The 17,982-nt window shown below is 46.0% G+C and overlaps 1 protein-coding gene across 1 annotated transcript in view; it reads left to right on the top strand.

The window, feature by feature from the left end:
- SLCO3A1 (solute carrier organic anion transporter family member 3A1) overlaps positions 1-17,982 on the top strand; it is a gene marked incomplete at its 5' end in the record, with an annotated part of 222,531 nt that overhangs the window by 177,566 nt on the left and 26,983 nt on the right. Inside the window, 3 exons of the mRNA XM_080914454.1 lie at positions 3,585-3,783; positions 5,476-5,614; positions 17,030-17,205. Coding sequence (XP_080770580.1) covers positions 3,585-3,783; positions 5,476-5,614; positions 17,030-17,205 — 514 coding nt within the window. The remainder of the gene's footprint in view (positions 1-3,584; positions 3,784-5,475; positions 5,615-17,029; positions 17,206-17,982) is intronic.

Here is a 17,982-nt window from a genome sequence, read left to right as displayed (position 1 = left end):
CTCCTCCCCTCCTCCACTAATCATTCTTATGATCTACTTTTTAGGTAAGTATTAGTAAAATGCAATCAGCTTTCAATGCCTGCAGGACAGAGGAGAAACACGCCTCCCCCTGGAATAGAAGCTATAGTTTTTGTTGTCTCTATAATCTGGGGGTTAGACCTCCAGCAACCCAGGTTTATCTCCAAACCCGGGTTTCCCTGCAATGGCATCTTCCATTTGATTGTGCTTGCACAGTTGCATCTTCAGGACCAGACCCTATTTTAGAAGAAATGCCTAAATTTTCTATCGACAAACAAATCAATAGTCTGTGGGGCAGAAGGTCAGAAAATCAATTCTACTGCCTAGCATCTGTTTGTTTTCCAGTGATTCCTGCATGTTGGAGTGCTTAAAAAGGTGGAAAGAAATAGGGGGTGGGGCTTTCTCCTATTCTCCATGCAGGCTGGCATTGGACATTCCCTGTCCCTATAGACATCTAGCCTATGGCATAGATCCAGTCAGTGTGTACTGGGGAGAGGCACTGCAGAAGCTGGCAGGGTACACTGTGGGAGGCTGGTGTAGGGAGATGCTCTCAGAATAGCTCCCGAACTCATAGGAGATGCCGTTCATGCATTTATCCCAATCTATGCATTCAAGGCTATAGGCCACCCACCAAGTCATCATCAGCTGGGTCAGAGTTCAGAGAAGAGCAATGAAGACAGCACAGGAGCTGATGACATTGATCTATGAACACAGATTAAAAGGGCTCAGTCTGCATTAGTTAATCTAATAAGGATGAAGTTTTGGTTCTGGGAAGTTCTGACAATGGCCACGGGTGTTGTGGACACGTACACACATCAGAGAAGAAGAGAAGAAAGCTAAGAGTGACTGGGAGAAAAGGTGCTGAAATCCTGTTGTTGCCATGGTTACCGTCATCACCAGGTGACACCCCCACTGTCTCAACTAGAAAATGAAACAAAGCTCAGGATACTCTCTGGGAGTGGGCATGTTGTCACCAAGGTTTTTTCACACAGATCCAATGTGCTTACAAATTCATTCATTCTCAAAGGGGTGCCTGAATACCATCCAGCCCTGTATTAGGCCCTGGGGATTAGGACAGACTAAATGGGACCTGAAGGGTGCTCCTTCCTTCTGGAAACTTCATGCTGATAGCTGATGAGAGCAAGAAACAGGATGGGTAAAAATAACACGGGCAGCTTTAGATGGCAGGGAGAACCATGGCAACAGGAATCCTGGTGGTGGATAACATGAGACTGTTACTAAGTCCAGAGCTCCTCAGGTCTAGCTGGATAGCCTACCATGGGCATCCCCGTCTCTTCCTCTTCAGTGAGTGTGTGATTACAGTTGGGCCACCACCTGAGCAGATTTATCTGGCTTCTGAGACCCCAACTCTGGTCCTCTTATTTGTGTCTTATCCACTGATCCATCTCTCCTGATCTTACGTTCCCTTTTCATGTCACCAGAGGAGTGGGGACTAATGAAGCCTCTTGGAAAGGGGAAAGACCAGCCAAGGAAAGATGGACAAGAGTTTCCTAGGAATAGAATCAATGCATATGCAAAGGCGGTGGCACTCGGGGTACCTAGACTCTTTTAGTATGAACACTGGGTATTGGGGTGGCCAGTGACATGGGCTAGGGATAGAAACACACAGAACAAAGTCATGATCTCCATAGTCATACCAAAGGCTGGAAACCTAAGCCCAGATGTCTGAAGCAGCCAGTGACATACAGGTCCTGGTCTGCTTCAAGTATAGCTAGGTTAGTGTCTTGGCAAGCTGAGCCTTCCTGATTATATTTTCTTATTCTAATAGGAAAAATTAATTTGCATTCCCTCAGCACTTACCAGCTGGTTGATGTAGTCGATTGACCTGGGGGTTGGTTGATTGGCAGGGAGGAGGCCGAGTAGACTGGAAAATTAGCCATGCATAATCTACATGCTAGATAAATGACACTTGGTAATTTAAAGTCGAGTCCTAGATGAAACGAATCAGAACAGAGCCACAGCAAACAGGAGATTGGAACAGCAGGGTCCTTTGGTTCTCTGACAATGCCCTGAGTTTTTGGGAATCCTAGGAACAGGCTTCGGGCCTGCTGCCTTGGAAATAGCTCTGTGTATGAGAGAGTGGGTGGTGGTGGGGGATGGTATACTCGACAGCCAACTATTCACCAACTGCTGCAGAACATAGTGATTTGATTGACACTGCTTCCTGAGGCATAGTAGACGTAGCTAAATGGTGTCTTCCACAAATTTGTGAGCACTCCAACCTTTGAGTTAAACAGCCATGAAGCCTACCGTGAGCCTTCCTTGCCTCATGAGAAAAGAAAAATTCTCAAATAGTATGTGCATGTGTGTATATGTGAGTGCTGCACACATGTGTGCTTTCACATGTGTAAGTATGTAAATGTCTGCAAGTGTGTCTGGTATTGCATGTATGTGTGTTCATATGTATATATTTGTATATGCCTTCAAGTGTATAAATAGAGGGTAAATATGTGCATGTTCATAAGCATGTGTCTGACATGTGTGATCATATGTGTGTAAACATCATGTTGCGGACCATGTCCTTCTCAGTTACTCAGTACTTAATCCTTTGAGGCAAAGTCTCTCCCTGAGCTTGGAGCTTTGCCAGTTTTTACTAGTCTATCTAAATGCCTTGCCTCCTGGATCCCATCTCTGCCTCCTGAGTTCTGAGGTGGGCCACCAGGCCTGCTTGGCATTCATGTGGGTTCTACGGACCTGCCATCTTACTTGTCTCTTTACCTGCTAAACCATCTCCTCCACCAAAAGCTCTTCAGTTGGTCTTAAGTCCCTTTTCCCGGCCACTTCGGAAATGCACAGAGGTAGTCAAGTCCTAGGGAGCTGAAGGACCTGAGTTCCACAGGCAGAACCCAAATAAAGCAATCAAACGAAACAGCCAAAGTGGGGGTGGGGTCTCAAAAACAGGTCCCTGAGAAATGTCACCCAAGGATAGTCTCTGGCTGCTATATAACAGAGGCACATATATGTGCACATGCATACATTCTCTTCCACCACCCTCCTCTCTCATACACACACACACACACACACACACACACACACACACACACATACACATACACACACACACACACACACAGAGAGAGAGAGAGAGAGAGAGAGAGAGAGAGAGAGAGAAGTTGAACCTGGTGGGAAATGCCTTGAATCCCAACACTTGGGTAGCCAAGTGTTTCAGGCTAGCCTGGTCTACATAATAACACCAAAATACCAAAATGGAAGGGGGAGGGGACAAAGAAAGAACACTAAAGCAGAGAGCATATCACTGCTCCCTAATATTTAATTTCCGGGGTTTCATCCCTTGGTCCCCAGCTTTCTGGATTCATCTCTTGGTTGGCTGCACATTAGCTGTGCGCATGGGTTGCCCCCGATGTGGTACACCAGCTGTGTACACTTTGGCTCACGACAACTGTCTCCCTTTGTTATCCAAGAGTTCTCTAGGAGCAGACACAAGCCCTTCCATGAAGACATGAGCGTCCCATGGAGTCACGGGGCCCACTGATACCCACCAGCCCCTCTCCTGATACTCACAGCCCCCTGCTCTGCCTCCTCAGGGATGACAGCAATCCCCTGTGCCTGCCTGGGCATCTTTCTGGGTGGCCTTTTGGTGAAGAAGTTGAGCCTGTCTGCTCTGGGGGCCATTCGGATGGCAATGCTGGTCAACCTGGTGTCCACAGCCTGCTACGTCTCCTTCCTCTTCCTGGGCTGTGACACAGGCCCTGTGGCTGGGGTCACTGTTCGCTATGGAAACACGTAAGTGCCAAAAGTTTTAACCTTTACTGTGGATTCATAAAGATAGCTCAGCCCTGCCCAGGTCTACCTGCTCTCTAGTGATCCAGAGCAGAGGAGCCAAGAGGCCTTAACTTCTTATACGCACTTGGAAGATTCAGCCTGCCCTCTGGACACTGAGCTGTTCTCCTCCGAAGCAGGACAACCCAGAGTCCAGAGTGGTCATTAATTCTCCAGGCCACTTGCTCTCTCTGACATTTGACTTCAGGAATGATGTGAATGAAAATGATAAGACTAAAAATAAACCCTATATCAAAATTCTGCCCAAAATAAAAGAGAATCAATGTCAATAATTCCTACATGAGTCAGAAGCCCCCCCATCCAGCTCATACGGTCATCACCCAGTCAGGCCCATGGTGAGCATGTTTAAGTGATAAGGGACCCACCATCCAGAGAATATACATGGGATGGACCCATGGCTCCAGCTGCATGTGTAGCAGAGGATGGCCTCGTTGGGCATCAATGGGAGGAGAGGCCTTTGGTCCTGCCAAGGCTCAGTGCCCCAGTGTAGGGGAATGTCAGGATGGGGAGGCAGGAAGGGGTGGGTGGGTGGGTAGGGAAGTGCCCTCATAGAAGCAGGGGCATGGGGGATGGAATAGGGGGCTTCTGGAGGGGAAACTGGGAAAGGGGATAACATTTGAAATGTAAATAAAAAAGTATCCAATAAAGAAAAAAAAAAGACCACTAGAAAATAAAAAAGTGACAGGAGCAGGGAGGGATAAAAATAAATTGGGAGTGGAGGCAGGGGGAGCAGGAACCAGCCTGTTGCTTTGGATCTCTTTTCAAAAGCACTGGTGATTATCCTGGGACTGTGGACTAGAGCCCTTATAGCAATTGCTGTTCAAATAAGTTATGGGACTATATTATCTCTCTATCCACTGTCTCCTTTCCTTATGGGACTCTGAGGCCACCCTGAGCTGAAGAGTGTAGCCCAGAACATGCTGCATTCTGGCTCCCTTTGGGTTACCCGCAACACTCAGGCACTACAACACTCAGGCACTACATGCGTCTGGACAAATGGTCTTGAAGAAGGCAGCCAGGGGTCCCCATGTCACTGCTTTATCAGGAGGTACTCTGAGCCTTAAGACAGAGCAGGAAATGAGGCTACTGAAGTCACTTCCTTTTTCTGGGGCTTCAGACTGGGCTCCCCCTATGTGTCTCTCCCAGGTTGTGTGCTCTTGGCAGCTGCGTCTTTGTAATGCATAGGCAAGCACAGAGCACTCTGGCATTCCTTATATGTCTCTGGCCATCCCGTGTGCAGGAGAGGAAGAAACAGAACAGAAAGGGTGGGACGCCCGGCAGCAGAGGAGTAGTTGTGGGTAAGAGGAACTGAATAACCCTAAGCTGAACCCCAGCTGCCTTCAGCTCAAGGGGCACATGGTCACAAAAGCAAAAAGATCCTTCTTCCTTGCTTTGAGAGGAGCCCAGAAGCCATATATATATAGTCAGCTACCTAGCCCAGTTTTAAGGAATACAAAGCAGACTCTCAGCAGTGGCCCTGCGCGGCACTTGCATGTCAGCCAGGAATAAGATGGAGGGAACAGAAGAGTCAGGCGAGGTAAGCATGCTGAACAAGAGTACCAGGAGTCCTATCATGGCAATGTTGTCAACAGTTAGCCCTGCTTCTAATGGGTCCCCTTTACCCTTTCTTTGCAGCTCAGCACGTGGCTCGACCCTTGACCCCTACTCTCCGTGCAACAACAACTGTGAATGCCAGACAGATTCCTTCACGCCAGTGTGCGGGGCCGATGGCATCACCTACCTGTCAGCCTGCTTTGCCGGCTGCAATAGCACGGTAATTGAAAACCTTGGGATGCAGGGGAGAGGCTAGGCTACAGTCAGCCACAGTGGCTCACAGGTCTCTCAAGGTCCAGAGTGACCAGTACCTACCACCTCCGCCTTGCTACAGCTGCTCCACCTGCTGCAGCTGCTCCTTTGCCCTGATCCGTCAGGGGGAAACCGGCACAGGGTAGCTCTTCAGGTCTTTGCTGAGTCAAATGTGCCCCTGAGACACTTGATGGAGCAAATGCAAGTAAAAATCAAAGGGGACTGTGTACATCATACGCAGCTGGAAAAGTGACCCGTGGCATGAGATAATCACCACAGGCACAGGGAGAAAGGCTGTGTACAACAGTGAGTGACCCACCATGAAATTCTGTAGAAATGGAAAGGCCAGGTTAAAGCCAGAGGCTGACTGCAACTCGGCCTCATCCTCACTCTGGTCCCTTTCTTTGCCTCTTTCTTCCCAATTAAGTATCTCTCTTCCCGGAGTCATTTTTTTGTTTTTCTCCTCCTCAACATGAATGTTTAATTTAGCCACCAGCATGCCATCTTCCCATTCTTTGTGTGACCATCTGGTGCAGAGTGACCCCTCCCACCCCATGCAGCCAGGTTGTTTCCACCTCACACTGCCACCGGCTGATCAGGCTGTCCTCCTTCTCTTGTTGAGACCTGTCCAGTTGTCACCTTGCTAGCCTTCCAGAACAACCCTCTTCTACCATCTTCCACACTACAGCCAGAAGGATTTCTGTGATACTGCACATGACCAGCTCATGCCCTCCTGTGGAGCGCTGAACCTGGCCCATGGCCATTCTTGACTCTAATCTCCAGCTGTCTTCTTTGGCTCTAGGTGGCTGTTCAGGCTTTTCTGCAGGTTTCTTCTGTACTTCTCTCTTCAGCTGGACAACTCTCATCGACTCCTTAATACCTTATTCCAGTCCCAGCTACTGTAAAACAATCCCTTATTTCTCTCGTTGGGGTTCTTGACTTTGAGTCTTTGGATACCTACTCCTTCCTGGATATATTTGTCTCTTTCATGGTAGCAATCTTCTGGAAGTATTTGTCTTTGATCTTTGGGTTTCTTCAACTAGGGGCACTCTTGCCCCCGATGCACCTCACAATTTCTCATATATGTGCAGACGGGAAGGAAAAGATGACAGCCATGGGGACCGCTTCCAGGGAAGTAATGCAGTCAGTTCCTTCCCACCCTGCATCCTGCATCTTCGAGAACAGCAGTTCCATGAAAGAAAAAAAAAGAATCATTTGTTTTCATTTTCAAAGATTTCATTTTTGCTTGCTTTTAAGATTTAGATTCCTGGCCAGTTATTAACATTTTCTATAAAGGAAATAAATCACCACAGATTGGGGGCTGGGAGGACCTGATTTCATAAACTAAATGATAAAGCAATTTCTTTATGTGAGTAGAGGTAAATATTGAAAGGGGGTTGGGACCTGGAGAATGGTTCAAATCAAAACACAAGCTATTATTTCTCATAAGAAGAACTTTGTTGACATTTTAATATACAGAAAGTTCTGCCAACAGTCCTTTGCAGCTATTGTCCTGTGATGAAAACCTAAGTGACCCAAAGAAGTCCTGAGACCCAACAGGCCGTTACGCTAGGAGCACTCTGACCCAACCCCATGCTATCTGTACTCCTTCTGTTGAGCTCAGTCTCTCCAATCAATTTTTCAGTGGCAGTGCTGAAGCACTAGAGGTTCTCTAGCACTGACTTTGGGACATGATGCTTACTCCCCAGACACCTGCTCTCCATTCTAACATGGAGCCTCACCGTGCCTACTGGGGTCGTCATGGGGTTCCACTCTTTTCCCACTGAGGCAATCCTATGAGTGGCTCTGACTTCCAGCTTCCTGTTCATAGTAAATGTGACCCTTGTAGTAGATGAGCCAAAGAAACAAAAAAAAAAAAAAAAAAAAAAAACAAAACAAAAACTACGGCAGACTTCGCAGGAACTTCGGGCTGAGTGACTGTGTCAGGCCAGGCAATGGGCTCTCCCTGCTTCACTCCAGGCATGTGAGAGCTTGGCCCAGAGTCAGGAGGAACCTTGGGATGACATCCAAAAAGAGCAAGAGGCAATTTGAGTCTTTAGACTCTTCAGCGGTATTTTGAAGAAATGCCAAAGACTTACATTCACGGTGTAGGACTTCCCTCCCCCTCCCTTCACCCTTCTCTCTTTTTAGCTTTTTTCCCTCTGGTCTCTAGGTACTCAGTACAACCCTTGCCCACATAAAAGGCCCTCGCGTGTCCTTCCCATTTCTTATGGCTTCTTTCCCTGGCCCTAGAGAGCTAGTTGACTCTGTGATGGCTCAGCTCTTCCCGTGAGTTTCCTGGGCTCTTATGCTTTAACTGTATCTCTGCCTGCACTCTTTTGTAGGACCCTGTGTCAGCTCACAAGGATTATGCAGTAGAATGTGAAATTCTGAGACCCTCTGAGCCAAGCCCAGAATCTTTCTTTGTACTCTGCCACTTCTTTTTAGGGTGCCCACCGTTTTCCTACAACTGTCTTCCTTTGTGCACACTACCCACATGTAATACATTGAGCCTTTATGTCTGCCCTAGCTACCTCTGCAGACCCAATCTCTCTTCTCATCCCAGTCTCCTAACCAGCCACTTGTTAAGTGACACTCTCCCAACAGCCAAGCTTTCCTTTACCCCTGGAGCTCTGCATGTGTCATTCCTTTTTATATAGAATAGTCTCCCCTGTATATGTGTGTCCCATCTTCTCTAACCACCAGGGATCAGCCTCTCTTTACCCTTTACCTGCCTCCTACAGAGCTGTCTGCTACCTCAGCACTATTTTAAGACAATGTTCATGTCCTTCAAATTTCCACTTCTTCTGATCTCACCTGGTAAGAGTTAGAACCTATCTGTTCCAATGGCTCATTTACTGAGGCATCTCTGTCCCTCACAAGGGGCATAGACGAGCCCGTGTTATAGACCTTGGCCTCACAGAGCCAGATAGAGCTCAAGGTAAAGCTTCAGACTTCCTCAGTGTCCCTGAGTGATCCTGTGCAACCGTAATCAGGTGACTACACAGGGCAACACTCCTGGACAGCAGCTGGCAAACTGGTAGACAAGATGGCTCTAAGTTTAAGGTACATTTTTATCCTTCTTCAGGTCTCTGTCTGTCTGTCTGTCTGTCTGTCTCCCTCTTTCTCTCTCAATAGATAGATAGATAGATGTGTATGTATGTATGTTTGTTTGTATAGATAAATAGATGATATATTTATATGTATAGATAAATATAGATATAAATACAAATATAGATATCAGGGCCCATGAAAAGTCTACCCCAGACCTGCATTAGGTGCAAACAAGTCAACCATTCAGATTATTGAGACACTAATGAAGCGCAGTAAGCATCAGCTGTCCCTATCTTTGCTTTCTTTTACTGTCATAGTTGGGGTTTTTTGTTTGTCTGTCTGTCTTAATTTTTGTCTTTTATTTTTCAAGCGATAGCAGTGGAAGTTCCTGGCCCACATTTGCCTCTGTGTTTTTTAAATCCTGTCATTGCCTGTGGTGGAGGGGGTGACAGAAAGATGGAGTTAATTTTATCAGCCTCCTTTGTTGTGAACACATTGCTCAAATTGTCTGCGTACCTTTCACTTTCAGAAGTAATTATTCAAGCAGAAAGCATGTGTGTATTATGCCAGAAGTTATGTCCATCTGATGGACTGAATAATTGACTCCAGAGGAAAACAGCTTTTATTAGCCACCAATAGGTTAAAAGTCAACACCAGCCAAGCAAGCAGTTTGTATGGTGTAAATGGCAGATGGCTCATCTATCCCCATCCAGACCATAGAGTATTTACCAAGTGCTGTTTGAACAAAGCCTTGAGTGCGTTCATAGCAAGGAGAAGCATTCTGTTCTGAGGCATTCTGGGAACTGGTGATTCTTCCTTCTAGACCTCAATCTAGCTACATTTTAGAATCCATGAGGACTTCCACAATGGAGGGTCTGTGCCCTACTCAGAGATTCTTCCTTTCTCATTTTTAAGAAATTTTTATGTGATTTTTTTAAGGTTCCTAAGTGTTCTTAGTATGTGAACAGGTTTAGAAACCACTGTGGTAATAAACTGTTTCTAAACCTTGGATGTGAGGATGTTTTGAGACAGTACTTTCTCCTCAGGAGCTGTCCTGTGTATCACAATATGTTTAGCTACACTCTTGAACTTTATCCACACAGCCTTTGACTTTATCTAACAATCACAGATGACCACAGACATCCCTGGGGACACTGCAGCCCTAGAAAGGATGAGTTGTGTTCTGAGATCTCCAGCCTCTGAGCTACTGCTGAGCTAATGCCCTCTCTCCCTCACAAACCAGAGTATTGGAAGTGCCCCGTCAGCCTGTGCAGCCCAAGTTGCTGATGCATGCTGATTATGCATGCAAACCCTAAGGACAGATTTCTCATGGCCAAGCCATATTAAATCAAGCATTTAGCTTGGAGGTTTTGTATGTGTTTCTAGATTTGGGCTTCTTCGAGAATGCTGGGAGATAGCCAATAGGTATTGAACAGCCAGGGCGTGGCATGTCCTTTGTTATTCTTTACAGTCACAGTTGTCTGCAGCAGATGCTCTCACACCTCAGCCACTCTTCTGTGTCTATTTTCCTGTGTGATCCCACCGACCTGAGTAGAACAAAGCATCTTCTATAGCATGGCCAGTTCCCCAACACCGATTTAACAGTCTGTGCTTAGACCAGTAATGGCTTGTTAGAGAGACTTTGGGAACATTCCAATAAAGCCCTGCCAGAGTTTGACCTAGCTGTGATACCTGCTACATCCCAGACCCTGTACATCTCAGATGTGAGGTGAATTAGATCCAGGGCCTGCATTTGCCATGAAGTCTACTATGTTGTTATCTAGAAGCTTGTATAAGAAAGTACCAAGAAGAAAACTCAGACCAGCTTTACAGTTCAGTGAAAAGACATCAGAAAACCATGAACCAAGGAAGAAGAATCTTTCAGGAAGGAAAAAGAAAAATAGAAAAATGATACATAGCCTTTTGTTTTGTCTCATTGCTTTGTTCTGATTCTCATTTTTGTGAGGTTTCTTTGGTGGGGGACGGTGTTTGAAAGAGAGAGAAAAAGAATATAAAGTTGAGTGAGTGGGTAAGCAGTTGGGAAACTTCTGAAAGGACTTGGGGGAGGGGAAAATGTGATCAAAATGTGAATAGTTTTAAGAAATATGTATGTAAATAAATAAAAGTTGATCCTAAAAATATATGTAAAAATGAGTAGTGAAGAAGAGGTCATAATATTGAAAGGGAGCAAGGAAGGATTTATGGGAGAACTTGGAGGAAGGAAATGGGAAGGGAAATGGTGTAATTGTGCTGTGATCTTATAAAATAAATAATTTGAAAAGGGAAAGCTGAGGGCCCTGAGGAGATAGTTGAATCAGTAATGTTTGTGTGTCACATAAGAACCCATGTAAACAAAGGAGCATGTCCATGTGTGCCCACAATCTCAGGGGTAGGGAAGGGAGGGAAGAGTCATGAAGATCTTGGAGGAACCAAGTTGGTGAGCATAAAGTTCAGTGAGAGACTCTGTCTCAAAACCATAAGTAAAGATAAGAATGATTGAGGAACATGGTAAGTGTTGACCTACATCATGTGCACATACATGTGCACATACCAACATGAAGACACACACACATACACACACGTACATACCCACACTCACACACATGTATACACACATACTGACACACACACACATTTACATGCACATGCATACACAAACACACACATACATACATGCATGTGAGTACACACACTCACACACATAGTCACACACACACACACACACACACACACACAGAGCTGGATGAATATAGAAGCAGATGCTCATCCACAGATGACTACTTCTAACTGGGAATTAAGACAATAATTTTTGTTAATTTCTTCCAGACTTTCTATATAATTTGGAATTGTCCTCAAATAATCACACATTGCTTTTCCAATTAGAAAAAGCTTTATTTTTAAACTCCAATATTAAAAGGAGGTTAAATAGGAATATATTTAAATATAAGTAAGTAGCTAGGTAGACCACTAGTTAGTGTCCTTGTGATGTTACACTCCCTAGGGCAGAAATTAGCTAGCTCTGTGTGAGACCAGATAGGAGGCAGTGGGCATTTATCCCCAGGGCAGGCTGTTGCTCTGAGAGCAAGCAGCCATTTGTCTGATGGGCAAGCCTGGAAGGACATTCCTGCAAATGTGGAGAACACTGGAGGTGTGGATTAGTAATAAGGTGCTTTCCTAACTTGCATGAATCTTGAGTGCATAATAATATTTTTAAGTATCAATAATAAGAGTGTTTTGAACCATTGTGGCAGGATTTGACATCTGGAGACAGAACACAGGAGGAAGAGACACAGAATCTGGGGTCCCCTTGACATGTTGTCCCATATTCCCCTTTAATGCTGTCCTCTGTGTCCCAGATATGATGGAAGATCCAGAGTGAACTGCCCTGTTCCCCAAAGAGCAGCCTCTTGGCTGCCCTCCAGCAGGAGGCCCTGCCTCTGCTGGTCCATGTGACAGATACAGTAGATGGGATCTTACTTTGTCCTTGGCACCCTCCCCCTGGCCTTTATCTTTCAGTTGATGATCTCACAAGCAAAGCAGAGGGGGGAGTGTCTTCCTTCCTGCAGTTTTTCAGATATGTCTGCTGAGTCTGGTGGGAGGTCACCAGGGTTGTTCATAATGAGGACCGAGGTCTTTGCCTAGAAATAACAGCTTGGATTTTACTCCTGGTGTCCCTAATAATGAAGCAAGAAGGACTGGTGGCATGACCCTCAGTACACAGGGACATCTCTCAGAGTGACAGCATCTTACTCTGCTTGAATTCCTTCACGATTTGATGAGGCTCTGCTGCTTGCTACTACATTTTATTTTCTGTAGCTGACACTATACCTCTTCATCATTACTTAAAATAGTAATAATTAATACATTAATTTGAAAAAACGTGGGTCTCCCAGGCAATCGGGAGGAAACCTGGCTTATGCACCCAGGCTGCAAAAATCTCTCCTGGACCAGAAATGAGGGAACAATCACATCTTCCAAATATCTTAATGCTTCCAGAGTAGCAAAGGCTAGCCTTGTGCCTCTCACATATTACCATGACATTTGACTACCAGTGGCCTTGTCCCTCCCACACCATACCCTAACAAAAGTAATCTGTCAACCTGGGGATCTAGTTCTTCAGCTCCGTTCATAAGAAATGACCCATTGGTACTGATGTGACGAGAGGAAGAAAACAGAAGCTACTTCATCTGCCAAGATTTGTAAAACACGGCTGATGGGTGTCTTGTTCTTGTAGAATGAGCTGTCAAAATAACGTGCTTGCCATTTCCTTCATCAGAAACACACACACACACACACACACACACACACACACACACACACACACACACACATCCAAGACCCAGGGAATAATTGCTCTGCATCTATGATCTCCAGCTTTTCTTGTGATGTTTTGTTCCTGCCCTGCATGTGATAAAAACGTTTCTCAGTTGAAGTCAGTCAGTGGTGGTTGTGTGTGGAATCACAAACCAATGTGGTGACATGGGCTAGTTTAGACTCATTGATTTCTGCTTCTTTTTTAACAGTATGGAGAGTTTACAATAGGTGACACATTTACAAGTTTTAAAATCACCATGTAGAAAGACATACCGTGAGACTCCGCCCCTCTTCCTCTGGCCTTCCTTCAGCCACACCTTAGTGTGCCGATAGACTACATCACTGGTGCAGGCATGGAGCTGAGTGTCCCTTATCTGAAATTCCTTTATGGTGACTTATGGTTGTTCTTACAGCTGTTACAATCTTTGCATGTATCTCATAGGATGTGACACTTGACCAAGAACAGTGCTTCCTGGGCTGGGGAGCTGATACAAGAATAAGAACACTGCACAAGTACAGGGGCCTGCATTTCAATGCCCAGAGCACACAGAACAACAGGGAAGTATGGCAGATGCCTGTAACCCCAGTGTCACAGGCAGAGACGGCTGAACCGCTGATGTACACTGACCTGCCAGGCTAGCAAAAGCAATAAAGTTTAGGTTCAATAAGAGACTCTCTCTCAAGGTATTGAGTTACCGATTGATAGAACAGGGCACCGGATGTTCTCTTCTGACTTCTGCATGCATGTGCATGAACACATGTATTCACAGGCACAGTTCTCTCTCTCTCTCTCTCTCTCTCTCTCTCTCTCTCTCTCTCACACACACACACACACACACACACACACACACACACACACACTCTCTCTCTCTCTCTCTCTCTCTCACACACACACACACACACACACACACACTATAGCTACAGGGGTCTCAGAGACCCTCAGAGATGCTGAACATACTGCAGTTTGGTTGTGGCCTGCCCCCATGAAGTCAAATGAGTGATATGATTCTCTTCAATGTTCAGAACGTTTTGGACTTTGACAGTCTGTATTTCACATTTTCATACATTCTTATAGATGTTGCGTGTACCTATAAGACCCTACTTTGTTCTTGTGGTTTAGGTTTTTAGGTAAGGGCATATGTTGGATCTTCTTCAATCATACCAAAACGAGGGTACCTTTTGCAGCTATAAAGTCTTCCATTATGTTGACCTGATAGTGTCTGTTAACCCAGAAATAGTTAAATATTCAGAGAGCCATCCATTCCTGCTAAACTAAACCGGTTGGTTCACGCTACTACACATCTGTCACTTTGGGCCTGGGCAGCCTATCTGCTGTGTAAGTTCATGTGACGTTTGCAAGCCAGCTCCCTTCTGTTGTCTGCTCAACAAGCTTGTCGAGCCTTCTCTGGGAGCACAGTGGCCCTCTCATTATCCACACGGACAATGGCAGGGTATTTTAATGACAGGAAATCTAGATACTGGCACCTCACATTGTGACAGCACATAGAAAATTCAGTTCTCTGGGGACAAGAGGGACTACATTCCTTCCCAGAAAAATATCATACAATGGGAAGAAAATGCCTGGAAAGGGGGTTTAAAACTCAACCATCATTGGGCAAAAGAACTTCGACCTTGTAATCTAGTACTTGTAGTACTTGGAAAGAAAAAACTACACACTTGAAAGAACAATGTAGAAAGAGAAGACGGGAGGGAGAGAGGGGGAGAAAAAGAAGTCAGCCCCTAACCAGGTTGGGAATCACAAACGAACTGCAAGGAGGCATATTTTGGGGTAGAGTATGCAGACCTTCTGTGACTCCTGGCTTCTATGTCATGCTGTCTTTCTTTCCTGCCTAGCTCTCATCCACGTTAGAGAGGGAAAGTGTATGAAGAATGCAGTGCAAGCTCAGCTTGACACCACAACATGCCTGTGTGCCATGAATGGAGACACCGAGTATCCAAGGAGAATATGGTCTAGAGACAAAGTTGAAGAGAGTTGTGAACATATAGGAAAATGTGGCATAGGAAGAGAAGGAAGTCCAGCCATAAACCTGTGTTATTCCTGCATGTTAGCGTGGGAAAGGGGAGATGATACCAAGAAAGATAGACATGGAGTAGCCCGATAAAAAGAAAAGAGCACACAGAACCAAAGAATGGAGCCGTGGGAGACGGAGAGCAAGCAGAGCTGCTGTGAGGGGAGAATGGGCTTGGGGACTTCATGAGCTCTGATTCATACTAATAGAGAGAGAAGCCAGTCAGAATGAGATGAGAACAGGGCCAATAAGGAGCTATGGCCACTGAGCAACAGCAGCTGGAGAAGCTTGCCTGTGACCTCTGACCTCTGATCATCCCATACATGCTTTTCTTGGTATAGATTAGGATGGCCTTGGAAGCTCTAGCTGGAGAGAAGCCCTGCTTTCCTGGTGAAGGCAGAGGACAATACGGCCCCCTGTGCATCCCAAAACTGTCTTCTACATCCCACCTAGGGTCCTGTAGTATTGTGCAAAGAAATGTTTAAGAAAGTGTCCCAGGATGTTCCTGACTGACAGATCCCATATCCTTTGTAGGGCAGGGATAAGTCTGGGCTCAAAGGATCCATGGGAGGAGAAGGGGAGCTGCTCATCTGGAGGGCTGGTTTAAAAAGAGATGTGGTGTCTATTGTAGGTCTCGTGGAAAAGCCAGGTAGTTTCCAGATACAGGTTAAGGGGTGGGTGGCTGGTGTCTGGCCTCAGTGCCTGGGAATTGCCATAAACTCAGGTATATAACAGGACTGTTCCCACAGATACCCACCCTGGGCACACTATTTAGAAGATATACAGCCAGCAGGTACCATCTGTTCCACACAGCCATGCAGGGAAGCCCTAGTGCTTACAGGGTTTGGGACACTTGGGAAGCTATCTCATATGGAACAAGATACCCCATGTCTGGAATATTCCTGTGGTGAAAGAAAAGGAGAGTGGGGGATGAGGGGAGGAGAGGACCAAGTGTGAAGGGAGAAGGGTAGAAGAGAAGAAACACGGGCTTTGTAGGGAGTTGCCCTGACCTCTCAAGAGTGTTTACCTGCTAGGCATGCGCTCAGAAAGCCAGTCGGCTCTGGAAAGGAAAGCAATGAATCATTTATGATTGTTTTCGCTTTGTATTCATTAAAGACCTCTGCACTATTATTATCGAGCCTTAATTGGCTTGGCACTCTGAACAGCCTCCACCAGCCCCTGCTCCTCCCTCTGTGACCAGAAATTCCTGGAGCGAGCTAGCAAGCTTGCACAAGAGTATGAGCGCAAGCTTTGCATGGGAACAGGGACTGCTGATCCAGAGTCTCTCAGAAGATCAAATGGAACGTGGTCGCTTTTCTTTCTCCTCTCTGATCATATATTAATAAATGTGTCCCATCAGGCTCTTGCTCTACTCCCTGTGAGCTGCTGTCAGCTGCCTGGAATCTCTTAGCTCTCTTCCCATCCCCAGCCAGTGGAGGAGTTTCCCAGGTTCCTTCTGTCATCAGGGTCTCCAAGGCACAATGGCTTCACGCGTGACAGCATGTGTCCTTTGTTCTGAGCGCCATGCCAGGCACTGAAGCAGCCACACTATGTGGGTTACCTGATTTACTTCTTTTAATACACTTCGGCATAATTATAACTACATAAAGGGAAAGACAAATTGGCAAGTAATTACGATGTTAATTTGGCAATGTTTTATCATATTGTGGAAGCACAATTTCCTCTCTAATTGTATTGGGGGGGGGGGACACATTTATCTACACTGAGACCTACTGAAGGTTTCTTGAGAAGGAAAATGAAATACACAGGATACAGGAAATCCAGCTCTCCTCCCCATAAATATTACTTTATTTGCATGTGTTTTTGCAGCCTCCTTAAAAAAAAATGCAGCTCGTTTATTCACGCCCAATTAATGGAATGCCACAGAATGTATAATTAGGTTGGGACAGTCTAGCTGATGGATTGCCTTGGGTGTGGAAACTAGAGACATCGCCCGGATTAAATGGCTGAACCTTCCCTTTCAGAACCTCACAGGCTGTGCGTGCCTCACCACTGTTCCCCCTGAGAATGCCACCGTGGTTCCAGGCAAATGTCCCAGTCCTGGGTGCCAAGAGGCCTTCCTAACCTTCCTCTGTGTGATGTGTGTGTGCAGCTTGATCGGGGCCATGGCCCAAACCCCTTCTGTCATCATCCTCATCAGGTAAGCTGTCCGCTGAGGCCCAAGTCCCTGAGAGTCAGCCTGACCTATGCCCTTACACCTGGTACATATCGGCAGGGCTCCCGGGCATCAGACAGAGCTGTGTGAGTCCTGCAACCAAGGCAGAAGAGGGCTGCATCCAGGAACACAGTAGCTGTAGGATAAGAGGAAACAATTACAAACCTTCCACCAATTAGGACTTCATAGCACAACAAGCCAGTAGTAAAAGGCCACTTCCTTAGCCTCCCAGGATTGACCAATGGGGCGACATTAAAAAGCATTCTACACTGATCTTTTCAGTAGGATTGTTGGTGAAGTAAAATTAAAATAGTGGGCCAGGAAGACAGCCCAGTTGGTGCTCCTGCCTCACAAGCACGGGACTGAGTTCATTCCTGGTAGTCCGTCTCAAACCTGGACATAGTACATCTTGCTTATAATTGTTTTGGTAGTGAGATGAGAGAGAGAGACAGGCAGATCCCTGGAAGCTTGCAGAAATAGTCTAGCCTATTCAGGGAAGTTTTAGGACAGTGAGAAACTCTGTCTCAAAACTAAAGGTTGAGTGGAACAGCATTCAAGGTTGTATTCTAGCACTCATGCGCACACACACACATACACACACACACACACACACACACACACACATACACACACACACTTAAATGACATTAAATGAGCCAAGCTCTTATGTCCAGTCATTGCCCTTCTCTCTATCAGCCACATCTTGTTTCTGAATCTGTGACACAGTCAGTCAGCAGCACAAGGCCCACCTACCTTCGGCCA

Source organism: Micromys minutus (genome assembly GCF_963924665.1).
Source record: "Micromys minutus genome assembly, chromosome: 3".
NCBI classification, from domain to species: domain Eukaryota; kingdom Metazoa; phylum Chordata; class Mammalia; order Rodentia; family Muridae; genus Micromys; species Micromys minutus.
This window is presented reverse-complemented; position numbering and strand designations above follow the sequence as displayed.